This window comes from Propithecus coquereli, unplaced genomic scaffold (assembly GCF_000956105.1).
Source record: "Propithecus coquereli isolate 6110/MARCELLA unplaced genomic scaffold, Pcoq_1.0 Scaffold166, whole genome shotgun sequence".
Lineage (NCBI taxonomy): Eukaryota > Metazoa > Chordata > Mammalia > Primates > Indriidae > Propithecus > Propithecus coquereli.
This window is the reverse complement of record NW_012141191.1, coordinates 1,215,128-1,234,143: the sequence shown is the minus strand read 5'-3', so window position 1 is coordinate 1,234,143 and position 19,016 is coordinate 1,215,128. Positions and strand designations below refer to the sequence as shown.

General features: G+C 34.6%; 1 protein-coding gene across 1 annotated transcript in view; it reads left to right on the top strand.

The window, feature by feature from the left end:
• The window catches only part of LOC105808049 (chromosome unknown open reading frame, human C9orf85), a 53,777-nt gene extending 35,343 nt beyond the window's left edge, over positions 1-18,434 (top strand). The window contains exons 3-4 of the mRNA XM_012641604.1: positions 17,380-17,493; positions 18,284-18,434. Coding sequence (XP_012497058.1) covers positions 17,380-17,493; positions 18,284-18,434 — 265 coding nt within the window. The remainder of the gene's footprint in view (positions 1-17,379; positions 17,494-18,283) is intronic.
• The last annotated feature ends 582 nt before the right edge of the window (positions 18,435-19,016 follow it).

Sequence of the window (19,016 nt, the reverse complement as noted above, 5' to 3'; positions counted from 1 at the left end):
CTGATGAACACACATGTACACAGAAGGAAGTATAACGCAGTGGAAATCAACCAAGGGGAAGGAGGGGATGGACAGAAGCCTACCTAACGGGTACAGTGAACACTATCTGGGTGACAGGCGCTCTTATAACCCTGATTCAAGCATTACAAAAGCAATCCTTATAACCAAAAACATTTGTACCCCCATAATACTTCGAAATTTACAAAAAAAAAAAAAAGATGCTTCTTTCCTCCAGGTATAGGGTGGGCACCTCTCATAATAAAGGTCTTACGGCCTACTTCAGGAGAAAGTCAGAGAGTCCTTTCTGCACCTGCTGTTTCTCAGATTTCTTCATCTTAATATATTCAGTATTCCAAGGTGCCATATCTTGGGGTAGCATAATCCAATCAGTCTGAACACATTACTTAGGAGGTTATAAGCCTGACATAGAACATCATGAATTTCAGATTGTCCTGAACATATGGTACATTAGGTATATTGGAGAACCTAGCTTTCAAACTCTAATCCAGTATTAAGAGTGTTATAGAAAGTATAACTCTTTTATATTCACCTTGCTTTCTGTGAGTATTAAGACTTGACCCACTCTAGCCCAGGCAACACAGTGAGACTGTCTCAAAAAAAAAAAAAAAAAGACTTGACCAACATTGTAAGGGATTTGAATCTATTGGTGATACTTATAGTACCATAACTTGTTTTGAAATTTTAAATGTTTTATTCAAGCTAATCGCCTATAAGTTAAATTTGCCCTCTGTTAGAATTTGTATAAGAAGTTTACTTTGATTCCAGATGTGTCTTTTGTATAAAGATTCATTTTTTCAAGCACTCTGAATATTGCCATTGGTTAAAATGTTAAATAATTGTTTCACTTGTTTAGCTGTCTCTTCAGGCTGTCTCTTGCCACAAATTATGTAACTAAATGATATACATAAAGAAAAGTTAAGCAGAACATAAAATGGAGGCGAAGGTGGGACTCTTTATAAGTAACATTTCTTTTGGAACGAAGTAATAATATTCTGAACATTGGGAAAATTAAGACCCTTTTCTCCCGTTTGTCTTGTAAATCACCAGAAACTACACACAATTAGCAAATTTCCATTGTCTGTGGGATCTGATGCCAAAAGTTAGATCAAAGAAGAATTTGATATCTAAACTCTTAAAACTTACCTGATTCAAACTTAGGAGGCAAAAAAATGTACTGTGTTTGTACTAACACAGACAGTATTTCATGATTCTCTTTTTCCTTTGTCAGCGAGGTGACATGCTACAGGATTTTTATAAGCATGTTCTTTCTGGCAGTTTCTCCTAGTTACGGAATACAATCCTGGACCATCCACAGAGACTTATTAGAAAAGAGTAGATGTCCTAACTTAAGTTGGAAGAGAGAGAAGATGAAATCTGTGTATTTGCTAGAAGAGGATAAGATGTGGCTGTGAGAGGGGAGTGGATAGAAAGCACGAGACCTACCAGGGATGGTAAGCAATGTGGTACTAGTACTGTGCTTTGATGTGATGAGGTAATTTTAAATATCTCTGAATACTCAAAGCTTTAGGTCTTCATTGAAATAAGTGAAAGGCTTATAAAGATAAAAGCACCAAGCCAGCTGCCACCCTTGTTTTATATGCTGCCAATTAATGAGAAGTCAACACAATCTGTACCGGTATTCTCCACTCATTTTGGCTCCCGTCTTTATTTATTTATTTATTTTTTGGTGAGACAGTGTCTCACTCTTGTCACCCAGCCTGGATAGAGTGCAGTAATGTGATCACAGCTCACTGCAACCTTCAACTTGCAGGCCCGAGTGATCCTCCTGCCTCAGCCTCCCAAAGTGCTGGGATTACAGGCATGAGCCACCACACCCAGCCTGCTCATGTCTTTTGATCTTAAGGCCAGTATCTGCTAGACACCAAATGGTATAATCATTATTAGAACTAAATAAGAGGTTTCAGACTTTAAGATTATTGACATATGTAATAATTATGGTTCAGGACAAGTCTAAGCCTTTTTGAATAAAACTTTCCCTTTCAGGTGCCTTGCTTTTGACATTCGAAAAAGAAACTCAAAGGTAAATTAGAACCATTCATTACCATTCCTGGTCAGTCTCAAGTCATTCGTGAACACCGTAGATACCTTGGGTATGGAACTGAAATATTGAAAAAGCAAGAGGTCTTATAAAATGATCCTGGTCAGTAATGCCTAGGAAAGAAATAAATTTTAAAAATATATAAAATGATTTCTGTAACTCCTTAAGAAGGAAGGAATCTTGGTATTTTTTATACTTAAACCACATTTATAGACATTTATATTTTTTTCCAGGTACTAGAAATATAAATGGTTAAAAGATTTTGTCCCCTCCTTCAAGCAGTGCAAGGCCTGAATGAATTGAGTTCTTTTCTTTATTCTGGACTCAAAGGGATTAAACTTCTTACCCAAGACAAAAGCAAAGCAGATGGAGTTAAGATTCAAATGCAAATTAACGGATTCCAAGACCTTGTTTTCCTACTCTCTCACTGTGATTTCTCAGGATTGTTATTATTCAGTCAAAAAGTTTTTGTCCCTCTTCACCTGAGCCTAAGGTTTCATTAATTTTTACAAATGTCACCTGTCTTGTATGTGGAAGCTGTCTACTGCTGAGTACCGGATTTACTGCTCAGTACCAACCTGCTTTTTAACACATGTATCTGTGGAAAGACAAATAGGTTTTGCTTTTAGCTCCTGAAATGCCTAAACTGGTACCTAGAGTCTTCTTTTGCCTTTTGTTTCAGGTAACCAAGCAGCCTTTTTCTCCTATTAATTTAGAAGTGTGGTAGGTAGTCTAACATATGTTAGACTCTCTAGCCTGCTTCTTTTCTCTTCCTACCCATTAAAAAAAAATGATCAGTAATGTAATAATGTTAGCTCATGTTTAACATCATCATAGTAGTAGAAGAACAAAGTAAAAGCTGGTATAAAAAACAGCAACAGGCTACAAATAGATTGGGGTTTCAGCTTAGAACTGCACCTGTGAGTTCTCTGTCTCAGTGGTTCTCAACTTGGAGCGGGGAGGGTTAGGGGTAGATTTTGTCCCCTAGAGACATTTGGCAGTTTCTGGAGACATTTTTGATTGTCATGCCTGGGGTTATCAGGAAGAGCTGCTACTGACACATAGTTGAAAGAGGCCAGGGATGCTGCTAAACATCCTACAGTACACAGGATAGCCTGTCACAATAAAGAAATATCCAGCCCAACATGTCAAGAGTGTCTTGGTTGAAAAACCCTGCTCTATATGAAATAGATGGATACTCACAGAGCCAAGGCACTGAAACATCCTGTATCTTAGTTCAGTGGTTTTCAAATTCTTCAGCTGTGGAATTCTTTAATAAAACAAAAGCTTATCAGAAGTCCCATGAATACAACAGGCTAAATCAGAACTACTCTAAATGGGGAGAAGGGAGCCCAGGCCTTAAATGCTGTGAGATGAATGTTCATTGATAGTAGATTCATCATAAAAATATTTCAAGTGAAGAGGAGAGAACTGATATATCCTGTCTTGGAACCAGCATTGCTCGAGAGATGTCTGACCTAACAGTTTCATTTCCTATGGGTGCTCTATGCCTGAAAAACTGTTTCTTTTTCATTAAATATTTTCATTAAACAAAGTCTTTCCCCTGATCCTCATATCCAGGTATTTAGCACCTCCTGGTAATTTTTAATTTATTGGTAATAATTACCAATTTAAAAATTGGTAACACCAATAATTACCAATTTAAAAATTGGTAATTTTTAATTTATTGCCTCAATTTTTATTCCCACTGACTGTCCTGGTATAGCCTTTATTTCTTAATACTTCATTGCCTTGAATAAATAAATTCTCCTCTCCCTTTTAAAATCATCTTTGCATCCTCATCTCACCTCTGTTCAAATACCTCTGTTGGTCCAGAGTTGAATAAACCAGTGGGTTTTTTTTTTTTTTAAGGGACTTATTTTACATAAATTGTTTCTAGGGCTCCTTTGGTGAAGGGTGGGACTCCAGCTGCAGGAGTCTAAGTAGAGCTTTGTTTCCAGTTCTGCGTTTATATGTACTATGTCTATAGGGGAGGTTGGGGAGGGGGAGGGTAGGTTGAGGGCATAGTTCTCTAGACTATAGGGGAAAAAAAAGGGATAACCATTTGGGACAAGTTAAGATAGAGGAGGATGAGATGTTGCTAAATAGATTATGCAACCATGTGGCTGCCTCCATAACCATGTGCTTGCTCTCTCTTTACCACAAAGCTTTTTTCTAACCAAATTAGCAAAACCAAGACCTTAAAGATAATCTTTTATAAACAACCCCTTTCTCTTTTAACCTCTATTTTTAAAAGGAAAAAGTTCTATATCCCTAAAATTGTGCTTAATAAAGAGTACCACTGTCCTCATTTTTCAGAGAAAACGAATTAGGGTACAGAGAGCACCAGACATATCTACCAGCTTATAGTTAAATTCATGATAGTACCTTGTACTCATTCCTTGGCACTAGATTATTATATCAGTTGGTATTCATTACTTGTATTTGTTTATTGTGCAACCACTGTGACATAAGTCTCCTTGAACCAGCTGGTAATCACAATTTAGATAGGTAATATTAAAAGAAAAACTTTACACAAATTAAATTTAACAGAGTTTGATTAAGCAAAGAATGATTCAAGAATCAGGCAGCCTCCAGAACCAGAATAGGTTCAGAGCGACTCTGGGGCTGCCGCGTGGTCAGATAACATTTATGGACAGGAAAAGAAAAGTGACAGTACAGAAAAATGGAAGTGAAGTTCAGAAACAGCTGGATTGTACTTGCCTTATTTGAACCTGCTTTGAAGAGTTGGCTGACTGCAGTTGGCTGAAACTTGGTTACTTGTTACAAGAGTAGGTTACGATTTATATATACATCAAGTTAGGTTGTGGTTAACTATATACAGAGAAACCTTTAGGCCAAACTTAAAATGTGTACAGAGGCAGCTGTAATGGAGGCAGCTTTAGAACCAAACTTAACAGTAGATTCTATCTGTAACCATCCAAGCTGTACTTTCAGTGCTTAGAAACTGAGCATACCTCTCACTAGGAGACACCTGAGGAATAATGTGTGCCATATGCAGTGATTGGTCTAAATTGAGTCCTTGATATCCACATAGTCTGAATTATAGCATTTGAATGAAGATCCATGATTAAATTGACTAATTCTACACTCTGCATGTTTTTAACACTTTGACTTGCCTCCATTTTGATGTATTGTAAAAATCAATGAAAAGGAAAAATAAATGGATATTTCTTAAATGAATTACTGTGTAAAAATTTTTGCATATTTTTCCTTCTTTAAAGGATATCTATATTTCAGGACATCTGAAAATCAAGTGCTTTATTGTGAAAACTTCTAATAAAACAACTGTCGAAATGCTAATAAGCATCGGTGCTTATCACAATTGATAATTGGAAAAGCCTTATATCTCATAATATGGGTGGAGCATCCCAAATCTGAAATCCAAAGTGCTCCAAAATCTGAAACTTTTTGAGTGTCAATGTGATGCTAAAAGGAAATGCTCATTGGAGTGTTTCAGATTTTGGATTTTTGGATTTGGGATGCTCAACTGTAAGTGTAATGCAAATATTCCAAAATCTGAAAAAATCCAAAATACTTCTGGTCCCAAGCATTTAGGATAAGGGGTACTCAACCAGTAGTAAGATCATAGCCAGAGAAGATGCTTCACGTGATGATATTTTCTATAGGGAAATGGCTAAAGAGTAATGAACAAAGTTGAGTGCCTTAAGGATAGACCATATGGCAGAAAGAAACAGTATAGACTATAAAAGGTCTTAGTAAAAATTGGATATTTAATTTGCATGTTTAGTGCCTGAAGACTGACTTTATAGTTTTATTTTTACCACGTAAACTAATGTAGCAATTGGATTGTTTATCCAGCTGATAGATTTTCAGTCCCTTCCCCAATCCTGCCCATTTCCGCCATCATTTCTGTTATTAAGGTTATTAGACTAAGTGGAAATAGAAGGTAAAGTTCATACCAGTTATATCCATTACATTTTACAAAGTTTATTGGCTAAAAGAGAAGGATTGGAATTTTTAAGCATTGAATTAAATTTTGCACCAAACTGCATGTGAGATTCTAATCAATCTCATTGAAATAAATACATTACTAGAAATAATTACATTAAATACATTACCAGACCAGTGAAAATTTGATTACTTACTGCTGCAAAGAATGTAATAAATTAGGAAGAAAAAAATTTGTTTCAAAATACAACAGGAGAAAGGGATCTTTAATGATTAAACTTTCATTATCAGCCTATTCCTCTCTCTAGATGCATACAGATGCGTATGTACCTATGTGTAGTTTATTTGAAAATTCAGGTAAATTTGTGATGGCAGAGGTTATTAGGATGAAGATAGACAATATATGCTGTCTGTCAGAATCCATGCACAATTAAAAGACAGTAAAGACTTCAACTATAGTTCAGGTCTTTTTCTTCTCCTTCCTGCTGCCATCCTTCATATACGTGGTAAAGATCTACTATAAACAGATGAGGAAACTGCAGTTGAGTGCCTTTTTCCCCCCATAATACAGCATGACTTCCATGAATAAGGAATAGGAATGACATGGCAGAGACTATGTCTTAGATCAATAAAGTACGTTTAGTAAGAACTGTCCTCTGGGATGTAGAAATAGCTTTGATATTATATAACCAACTCTTCCTGATATTTTGGAAATGCTATTTTACTTGTACTGTTTAAGCTCTGAAATGATATGTATCCTTTCCAATTTGCATTTTAAGTATAAAAGGTAGAAGCCAGAACGCTAAGAAATTTCTTAAAATTAGAAATTATATTCTGTTGGTGGGAATTGTGAGAATTATTGCTGGAATTCATCAGAGAATTTTCAGGAAGCTGATGCAGTCTGTATTAATAGAAACAGGCTAAAAGGAAAGGGAAAGATTGCAAGTACTTACAGCTGGCCTTAGGAGGTTACATATAGCTAGATTTAACTTTAACCCTAGAGCTTAATGAGTTTTTCCATATTCTGATTGCATCTTAATCAAGTAGATAATTAAGATATTTATGTTGAACTTAACATTTTCAAAGTTCTGTCACATACATTGGATTCTAATAATAACTCTGTAGAGGCAGGAGCTGCCGATAAGAAAGTGAGTGGTCTCAGAAAAATTAGGTGACTTACCCTTTCACAGCTATTAAGCAGCAGATTCAAAATTAGAATCCAGATTTTTCTTCATCATCTCTCATTCCTGGCTTTTATTTTAATGTCACATCCCTAAGGTTTGACACAAAGCCATCCACCACTTAAACAATTCCTATATCTTAAATTAACGAAAACAAAGTTTTTACTTGAAGAATGAAAATATACCTGTTAGAAAACCTTGTCTTCTATAACCAAGTTTTCCATAACCTACAAGAGCCACAAAACTGGACTGCATTTGAAAGATAATTTAGTATAATTCACTTGTTTTATTAGAAACAAAATTGTCTCTAGGGAAGAGTCCAGGGTAATGATGGGGGATATTACTCGAAGCATAGCTCTTAATTTCTGAACATAAAAAAGATTGTTAGGGATGACAGGTAAGAAACTTGGTTCAATTTGCAATTGTTTTAAATAGCATTCTCAATGTACAAGGCACTGTGCTGTATATTATAGAAGATACCAAGATGAATCTGACACTCAGAAATTTATAGTCTATTAGGAGAGATGGGTCCACAGATAACCCTTGGCCAGGTTACAAGAAGTGCTAGGTATAATAAGTAAAAGAGGAAAGAGACCCAGAGGATATAGAAAAGACTGCAGAGGAGTACTGAAGTGAAAACAAGAGAGACATAAATTAAAGGTAAAAAGTGGTATAAACTATGTTTATAGGAAACGTCAGGGAATGGAGGGAAGATGAACAAGAATCCTCTGTTTCCCTTCGTGGACAATACAGATAATCACAAGCTGTCTTTAAATGTCTTTTGATTCCACATAAATTGTCATTTGTTCATTCATTTGCTCTTGTTAGTTTTTCTTTCCTCTCATTACATAACCTTTGGTGGTCCATGAACATTAATCAAAGTTGCTTATCAAAAGGAGGTTTTGGTCTCTTTCAAATATATATTATACATTTAATGAAGAGAAAACAAGACTTGGAATTTTGGTTTAGTGTCTGGATTTCTAGCCTTAAAAAACTGGTTTTTTGTTGTTCTTTTATCAAACAAAGGTAAACAGTGTCATATTCTACAGTTTTAAGTAAACAGTGTCATAGTCTACAGTTTTATCAGTCCCTGCATTTGTGCCAGTGTGTGGCAATGCACATTGGCCTCTTTGCCTGTTCTTTTCAGTTCCAGTATTTCTTATAATAGACTGAGGCTCTGAAGGTTAATCAGTGATGTGAGAATTGTGTCACCACATTCCAGAAGTATTAAAACATCCTACAGTGGAGTTTTAGTCCTAGATATCTCTTTACATCACATTGTAGTATATGGTGACTGTAAACTGTGGCTTTATTCTTGCTTAAGGACCTTGGTCTTAATATTTTTGAAGGTGAAAGCAGAGAGTTTTTGTTGCTTCCATCAATTGTTCACCAGTGCATGAAGACTACATTGATTAGTGCAGCAAGCTTTGATTTAAAATTGGCTGCCCTAAAGTATTGAATGATTTTTATTTTCTCTTTTTTTCTAAACTATTTTTGGTCAGGTGAATATTCTGTACTCTTTTAAGAATTATTCTAATCCAGTCTTGTATCACAGTAAGACAAGGTAGTATAACCACTCCATTTACTTTCAAACACATAATCTAGAGACACAAGGAAGTGAATTTTAATTTCTTATACTCAGGGTACCTGGAATGTGAAGATGTTGTTTCCTTAAAAGTGTTTTATAAATAGCATATGATGTAATCCCATAACATGGTTTCGGAATCTTCCTGTGCGGAACACAGATTACTTAGAGCCACTGTAGGAGATGTGACTTTATGAAACTCTATCAATGTTGGGTTTCTGTTATTTATACACCGAGGGTGGAGTACCACAGCTCACTGTTTATGAAAGCTCCTAGTCATCACATATGTGAGATTACTACAAGTGGAGCTGAATTATGGTAAAGGTTAAAGTGCAATATGACCAAAAAGTGAAGGCAGTGCCAGAAAAGTTATAGCAGAGTAAAATAAAGCCTTTTATCTCTAGCAAATGCTTACCTGTTTTATGTCAGTCCCAGTGGAAGACCCTAAGAGGGTAGAGGAGAAATTTTATCTCCCTTATACAAATGTTCCAAATACTAGTATGTTTAATTATATAATATAAAAACCTAATATTGCTATCACAACAGCATCATCAAAAAGTGTTAAGGGTTTTTTGGTTTTTAACTGTGAGTTTGTAGAGGCGATGAAAACAGTGATGACTATTAATAGTATGATTTGGTGCCACTGTCTTTGTTCATGCTAAGGTGCCAGCACTTTTAGTACCCATTATAAAGAATGAGACTCAGAGAAGTTAAGGTGACTTTCAAAGATTCTAAGGCAAGAACGAGTCAAGGCTGGGCTAGAATCTAGGTCTCTAGTTTACCAATTCAGTGTTCTTTCCCTACTACTTTCAAAATATTTTCCAGTGTTCACAGTGATTCATTGAAAACTTCTGATTCTGTCCCTGATTTTCATCCTTAAATATATAGTGAACGTTTATTATCTTTTCATTAGTTTTCCTTTCTTTTTGTGTTTTTCATTGTTAAAAATAAATATGATAACATTTTTTAAAAGTGTGTTGCTGTCTCCTTTATCAGTAAACTTGGAAACATAGTGACCTGTGTTTTTATTTGACTGCAGTTTGCACTAAGATGATTAGTTGAGGTATATGCACAATCAAGATTGCTTGATTGTTTCTGGGAATTGTATTGCATAGGGAAATGAAAGGAAGGCAAAACTATCATTATTGTAACATCTCTGAAGTTTTCTTATCAATGGACATATAAATATTTAAGATGTAGCCATTTTCGGGGGAAATTAGGACAAGTTTCTATTTAGGTGAATTTAAAGTTTTTCCCTACCACTGTAAGGAAAAAGTTTAAATTTTTCCCGTGAGGGTTCAATACTTTGAGTCTATAAAATAAACTGATAATACACAGAGTAATAGGAAAAAAAAGGCATACAAATTTGAATACGTGTACATGTATGCATGGGAGTCATAAAATATACAAGAAACTTAAAGGCAAGGTGGTTGATGCTTTTATACCATCTTAAGGTTACAAAAAGAATAGGGGACTCAGAGCATGGCAAAGTAGGTTATGGTGGCGAGACAGGTTATGAGAGGGGGAGAAGAGGAGAAATCTGGCTGGCAAAGGCGGTCTGGTTTATGCAGATGCAACCTCACCGGTAGCAGCCCCGCTGAGCCTGTGGTAAACATTTCTGTCAAACCTTTAAAGGTGTCAGACTCTCCGTTAATGTTAATCTTTCCTGAATCCGGACTAGGGGTCTTCAGAGAAAGCCTGTTTGCATCTGTTGTTTACTTCACTTTATTTCCTCCGCAGTTGCAAATCTCCCTCACAAAAGACAGCTTTGCAGGGCTACTTCTGTTTGCCTGCTTTCTGAACCGCCATCCCAAAATATGTCAAGTATATTTTGGGGTGAAATATTTTGATTTCCTTCACCATGAATTTTATAAGAAAAAAATACACCCAGGAGTGATAGATATTTTTAAAGATGTTTGAAAATACTTCGTAAGTTTTATGACAACTTGGAATGCATATCTCTTCTCATTAAAATAATATCTAAATCATTCTTACACTTAAGATCAAGATTCTTTGGATTGGTAAACGGAGTATTAAGGTGGAAAAACGCAGAAGCTATCGCTTCCAGACCTCCTTTCCCTCCAGTCCCCATCAGGGCATAAAGCCTGGATTAAGAGTTTTAAAAAAGAAGGCACACTAAGATGCCACTTTTGTGACAGAGAAACTAGAAGGTTGTAAAGTTCTAACATTTGTATAATTCACATTTTCATAAATACGTTTTACATTTATAAAAAGGAAAAATGTCATTTTAAGTGCATTTTTGTGTGTATTCTTGCCCTCCTATAACACAGGTATATTTATATTCAGAGCTACTATCCTAACAAAACTTAATTGATTTTCAGAAGAATTTAAATTTGAAAAGAGTGTAATTGCTTTCAGCAATAGAATTCTTCATGTTCTCGAGTTGTCCGTCATAGTCTCAGCCAGCAACAGCAACACTGGAATGCCCCCACTTGAATATCAAGGCAGTATTACTTTGATGTAGGTCTAGAGTTCTCAAATGACTGTGTGCATAAGAATTTCTAGAGCAGTTTATCTGACAGATTCTTGAGGCCCATCCCCCAAATTCTGGTTGTGTAAATAATGTGTGGATCTGAGGAATCTGCATTTTAATGAGCTATGCAGGTGTTTGACTCTTAATTAAGAATCACTGTTGTTGTGATTAGGTGGGCTAGAGAATGTAGAATCAGGATCTTTTGACTCCAGATTCCAAAAGGAGGTATCCCATATTAAGCCTACTTTACATGTAAATGTTAACACCAACAGTTCTGTGAATACAGTTTTATTTGTATATTAGCAGTTTGAATACTTTAGGATTTGTTTACCCCAAGGGTCTAGATTTAAATAAAATATTCATAGAAATAAAAACATATTCTAATTTCCTTGAAGCCTCAGGCTAACATAATCAAAATAGACATTCTTTATCATTATTTTAAAACTTTAAAAACATTGAAGCTGAAAAGCATTGTCAATTTTCCTAATCCATTTGGATTATTGGAACTTTATTTGCATGTATTCTAATGGTATAAACATTTAAATCTTTTTTATTGCAGAGTAATTAAGTACAGCATTTTGGAATGCTAAAACACAAACACAAACGTATCAAAATAATTTAACAAAAAAATTTTGGTGACTATTTTCACTTTGATAAGATATCAGAGAGGTTTTTTTGGTTTCTTTTAATTCTAATTTATTTTTCCTAGTCAGGGCTCTTGAGGTATAATTTACATACAGTAAAATTCACCCTGTATAGTACAGTTTTATGAGTTTTGACAAATGTGTACAGTTGTGAGACCAACATCACAATCAGAATATAGAACATTTCCATTACCCCAAATGTTCCTTCATGTCACTCTGTAGTCACTCCTCCCCCACTCCCAGCCCCTATCAAACACTGATCTGTTTTCTTTCCCTATACTTTTGCCTTTTCTAGAATGTCATCTATATGGAATCACAGAGTATGTAGTGGGTTTTTTTTGTTTGTTTGTTTGTTTGTTTTTGTTTTTGAGACAGAGTCTCGCTTTGTTGCCCTGGCTAGAGTGAGTGCCGTGGCGTCACCCTAGCTCACAGCAACCTCGAACTCCTGGGCTCAAGCAATCCTTCTGCCTCAGCCTCCCGAGTAGCTGGGACTACAGGCATGTGCCACCATGCCCGGCTAATTTTTTATATATATATATATATATATATATATATATATTTTTAGTTGTCCAGATCATTTCTTTCTATTTTTTAGTAGAGACAGGATCTCGCTCTTGCTCAGGCTGGTCTCGAACTCCTGACCTTGAGCGATCCACCCGCCTCGGCCTCCCAGAGTGCTAGGATAACAGGCATGAGCTACTGTGCCCGGCCTCAGAGCATGTAGTGTTTTGATTCTGGCTTCTTTAGCTTAACATAATGAATTTGAGATCATCTCTGTTGTGTGAATCAGTAGTTAGGTCCATTTTATTGCTGAGTAGTATTGCATTGTAAGGATGTACCACACATCATTCGTCCACTCACTAGTTGATGGACATTTAGGTTTTGCTAGTTTTGAACAATTATGAATTATGCTGCCATAAACATTCATGTACAGTGTTTTGTGTGAACATGTTTTCATTTTTCTTGAGTAAATATCTAGCAGTGAGATTGCTGGGTTATATGCTAAGTCTATGTTTATAGGAGACTTACAAGCTGTTTTCCAAAGTGGTTGTACCTTTTGCATTCTTACCAGCAGTGTATGGAGGTTTCAGATGTTCTGCATCCTCAACAACACTTAAGATTGTAAAGCTTCTATTTTTTGTTTTCAGGTTTTTGTTTTGTTCTATTTTAGCCATAAATGAATAGCGGTATCTCATTGTAACTTTAATTTGCATTTCTCTGACCAGTGATGGTAAGCATCTTTTAATGTGCTCATTTTGCATCCCTATTTCTTCTTTGGTGACATCTCTGTTCAGATTTTTAGCTCATGTTTTCATTGAATTGTTTTGTTTTCTTATTATTGAGTTTAAAATATTTTGTATATTATGGGTACAAATCAGATACGTGTTTTGCAAATATTTTCAGCCAACCTGTGGCTTGTTTTTTCATTCCCTTATTAGTGTTTTTGAAGAGGAAAAATTTTTTGTGTTGATGAAGGGCCATCTAATAAATAATGATTTATGTGTTATTGAGCTCACTGCCCAATGCACACAAGAAACCATTGCCATGTGGCACTTGCTTTTGAGAAAAGAAAGACGTTATTGCAAACACAGACAGCAAGGAGACAGGAGTGGCCTCAAATCTGTCTGCCCAATTTGGGATCTGGGGCAAGTTTGTGGGCTCCAAGGGCATGGGAAAAGATTTGCGTGGCCAGGGTCTGATTGGAGGGCTTCAAATTTGACCACTTACAGTAAGGAATGTGGAGGTGGATTTTAGTCCCAGATCTCCCAGGCCATGGACCTCTTGCTTCTGAAGAAGTTCCAGCCTCCAGGTTCCAGTCACGTCTCAGTCTTCTTGATTCTGAGGGGGTAGGAATTGTTGGCTCTGGGTATTGTTAGAGGTCAAAGCTTTTTCTATTGTGTATGCCCAGGCTACATGACTCACAATTTTTCTCTGTTGTACCTGCGAGGTAACTCAACATTTTATTATCAACAGAGTAGACCCAGTTTGGGCTGGTCCCTTTGTTATACATGAATCATGGTTTTGTTATTGTAATAAGAAATCTTTGCCTAGCTGAGGGTCACAAATAGTTATCTCCTGTGTTTTCTTCTAGAATTTATATAATTCTTGGTTTTATATTTGAGTTTATGATCCATTTTCTGCTAATTTTAGGGATAGCCAGTTGTTCTAACATTGCTTGTTGAAAAGACTAGCTTTTCTCTATTCACTTGCCTTTAAACTGTCTTGAAAATCAATTGGTTATATATGTGTGGGCCTATTTCTGGACTCTTCTATTCCATTGATCTCTGTGTCTGTCCCTTCACCAATACCACACGACCTCGATTTCTCCAGTTTCATGTTAAGTATTGAAAGCACTTAGTGAGAATCCTCCAACCTTGTTTTTCTTTTTCAAAATTGTTCTGGCTCTTACAGTTTCTTTACTTTTTCTTGTAACTTTTAGAATCAGCTTGTCAATTTGTACAGAAAGCCGTTGATCGTTGCTAGAAACAGAAATACAGGTTTTTTTTTGTTTACTGACCCTATATATTGTGACTTTGTTAAACTTGCTTTTTATTTCTAGCACTTTTTTTGTAGATTCTTTGGGATTGTCTACATAGACAATGTTTTTTTTCCTAAATAAAGACAGTTTTATTTCTTCTTTCCATTCTTTGTGACCTTTCTTTTCCTAGTTTTATTGCACTGCTTAGGACCACCAATATGATGCTGAAAAGGAGTGATGAGAGCAAATATTCTTGCCGTTACTGATCTTATGGGAAAGGTATTCAGTCTCTCGTCATTAAGTATGATGATGATAGTTGTAGTTTCTTTGTAGATACCTTTTATTAGGTTGAGTGTATTTCCTTCAATTCATAGTTTACTAAGAGTTGTTATTTATAATAAATTGATGTCAAATTTTGTTAAAAGCTTTTTTCACATCTTTCAAGATGCGTCATACGGTTTTTCTTCCTTAGAACATTGCTTTGGTGAATTTCATTTGTTGGTTTTTGTATATTGAATCAGCTTTGTATTCTCAGAATAAATCCCACTGGGCTAAGAAATTTATATATATTGCTAGATTTTTATACATTGCTGGATTTGATTTGCTAAAATTTTGTGATAGATTTTTACATGTATGTTATTAGAGATACTGGTGTGTAGTTTTTTTTGTCTTTTTTTTTAATCTTGATATAGGGCCTCTTTGAGTAAGTTGAAAAATGGTCCTTCCTATTAGATTTTCAGGAAGGATTCGTGTAAAATTAGTATTATTTCTTAAATTTTTGATAGAATTCATCAGTGAAGCCGTTTGGCCCTGGAGTTTTCGTCGTTTTTAAACTATGATTAAATTTTTCTTTAATGGATAGAGGAGTATTTATATTTATGTTATCTATTTCTTCTTGAATGGTTTTTCATACTGTGTCTTTCCAAAAATTTGTCCATTTCAACAGAGTTGTTGGATTTATGTACATAGAGTTGATGGTAAAAACTTTTCTTCTTCACTTAATGTTAGCCAAAAGGCCAAGTGAGAAGCGATAAAATTTTCTTCTTAATATTTTAATGTCTGTTAAAACTAGAGTGCTGTCTCTCTTTTATTCCTGATGTTGGATATTTATGTCCTCTCTTTTTATCTTGATCAGTCTGGCCATGTGTTTATTAGTTATATTGATCTTTTCAAAGAGCTTGCTTTTGGTTTCATTGATTTTTCTCTATTTTCATCTTTTTAGTATCATTCGTTTCTGTTCTTATCATTATTGCTCCTTTAATTTTCTTTACTTTCAGTTTAATTTGCTCTTCTTTTTCTACTTTCTAAAGGTGGAAGTTTAGGCACTTTTTCTTATTTAATGCAATTTTTAATTATATAAATTTCCCGAGAACTTCTTAAGCTTCATTTTGCAAATTTTGAGGTTGTATTTTCATTGTCGTTCAAATATTTTCTAATTTTTCTTGTAATTTCTTTTTGACCTATAGGTTATGTAGAAGTGTTTTGTTTAATTTCTAAATATTTGGACATTTTCCAGATATTTTTATGTTATTAATTTTTAGTTCATTTCATTGTGGCAAGAAGATATATACATAGCCGGGCGTGGTGTGGTGGCTCACACCTGTAATCCCAGCATTCTGGGAGACCTAGGCTGGAGGATCGCTTGAGGTCAGGAATTCAAGATCAGCCTGAGCAAGAAAGAGCGAGACCCCATCTCTACTAAAAATAGAAAGAAATTAGTCAGACAACTAAAAATATATAGAAAAAAGTTAGCTGGGCATGGTGGTGCATGCCTGTAGTCCCCAGCTACTTGGGAGGCTGAGGCAGGAGGATTACTTGAGCCTAGGAGTTTGAGGTTGCTGTGAGCTAGGCTGATGTCACGGCACTCTGGCCCGGGCAACATAGTGAGACTCTGTCTCAAAAAAAAAGTAAAAAAAAAAAAGAAGAAGATATATATTTTATATGAATTTCAGATTATTGGGTTTTTCTTTTCTTTTCTTTTTTTTTAATTTGTGGAAGTTGGTCATATGGCCCAGAATAGTCTATCTTGGAGAATGTTCTATCTGTACTTGAAGAGAATGTATTGCTCTTGTTGTATGGAGTGTTCTATAAATGTCAATTTAACTGATAATCTTCATACAGTATAAGTACTTCACAGTCCCTATAGTAATAGTATACTTCCAATTGTTCCCTGCTAATTTTGTATTATTGCTGTTGCACATTACTTTTTACATATTTTATAAATTCATAATATTTCTACCATTTTGGCTTTAGGCTATCAATTCTATACTGTTGATCTATACATCTGTACTTAAGTCAATACTACACAGTCTGGATTACTATAGGTTTGTAGTATGTTTTGAAATGAGGGGATATGGATCCTCCCATTTTATTCTTCCTTTCAAGATTGTTTTGGCTATCCTGAGTCCTTAGAATTTCTGTATGAATTTTAGGGTCAGCTTGCTAATTTCTGCAAAAAACACCAGCTGAAATTTTATGGAATCTGTAGATCAGTAGGGGGAGTATTTGCTATCTTACAATATTATGTCTTCCAATCCATAAGCATGGGATATCTTTCCTTATAGTTAGGTCTTCAGTTTCTGTCAAGAGGTGTTGTAGTTTTCAGCTTATTGGTCTTGCACTTCTTTTGTTGAGTCTACTCCTAAGCATTTTATTCTTTTTTGGATTGTGTGTTGGTAATATACAAAAATACAATTGATTTTTGTATATTGATCTTGTTTTAACACATTTTTACATTTTAGTGTCATACACTTTAACAGAGCTCTAAGAAAATAGATAAATATCCAGTACTATTATTTTGCAGCTATAAACTACATAATGCTACATAACTAATTTTAAAGGCGACATAAGACAAATATCTGAGTGTAAAATCTAGGAGTTTTGATTTTTAGGCTTTTCACCTATGCATTTGGTCATACCCTTTATCAAACAAATCTTAAGTAATTAATAAAAATTAATACTCGATTTTCTTTTTCACTTTTAGTGTTAAATGTTTACAAAAGACAGTGAAAGATTCTTATCACATAATGTGCAGACCATGTGCCTGCGAACTCGAAGTTTGTGCAAAATGTGGAAAGAAAGAAGACATTGTTATTCCGTGAGTATTTCCTTTTATGTTTGGATTTTACTCTTAGTTATTGATGCATGAATTTTCTTCTAATGAGATGATCAGTAACTCTTAGTTTTAAATTGCAGTGTATCTCAAATGTAGACTTTTTTCTCCCTGACAGGAAAAAGTCATAATTATTTGTTAAATTTTTCTGTCATTATAATAAGACTTCATATTTTTGAGAAAATAAAATATTTATCCATGAGGTTCACATTCATTACAGAAGAATTACTTGTTATTAAAACAACTTTAACACATTGACACATTGACAAGAAAAAAAAATTTTTTTTTACTTGGGGTCACGGTGTTTTATTACGAAAATGAATAAAAACTTCTGAAATAAAACAATCCTTTCTAATTTAATGAAAAATGAAATTTATTGACTTCACTTAACCCATGTTTTTAGAATTAAATTGTTGATATTAATTGTAACAATAAGAACATCAACAAGTAAGATTTTCACAAACCAACTGTAGGGCTTTGCCCAGGTTTTGCTTCACAAAGCCCTGGGCTCAAAACTAACCTAAGTTAAATACAACTCACGTGGCAGTTAATGCGTTAATGTACACATGTATTAATTTCTTTGAGCCTACTTCAGTGACAATGGTATTATAATTGGTTGGGTCTTGAGTTAGTGTTCAAACATCTTTTTCTCTATACTTATTTCATTAGGCTCCTGTTAATTGAGAAATATAGTAGTAAAGGTCTTTTCAATCTACATAGTTAAATAATGAAAACCTGGGAAGTAATTAGACGGTTTCTTTTTCTCCATCTTTAGGTTTAATGAAGAACCAGATAGAACAGAATATACTGGAAATAATAAAAGTTCCAACCATAGAAGAAGCTGCAGAAGAAATGAAGAAAGTGATGATGATTTGGATTTTGATATTGATTTAGAGGACACAGAAGATAACAATCAAGTGAATTAATATCACTATATTAAATGAAATTCTGACCAACTTTTGACTTTATTTCCCAAAAAATACTGCAAAATCCTAATGATACGATCAGAAAAAGCTATAAAAAATAGGCAAAATTTATGCATGAACAATATAAATTGTGGGTGATATTTGAATAATTATAAAACTTTCAGCCAGAGTTTTCTTATAACAAATTTTTAAGTTGTGTATGCTAGAATATCTGACAAAATGACTATTGCAGTTCATGGGAATTATTTAAAAGAATGTATCACCTAATATCAAACTAATCAAGATTCAAAATTAATGATTATGTAAGAACTATCTCATGTAAAAATAAGATGACATTATTATATTGCCAGCCTCAAAAATTGGTCCTCGGGAAGTACATTTTGATAGAGTGTTCTCAAGTAAACAACTCACATAGCAAAAGTCCCCTTACTTATATTTGCTTGTTACAAAGCAGAAGCATTTTATTTTTTATAATAATGTTTAACAAGTGTATAGCAATTTTTCTTTAAAAGTATTTTTATATACCATATTACATTGTTTTTACCTTTTTTTGTAAAATATGCATACAGAAAAACTGCATAG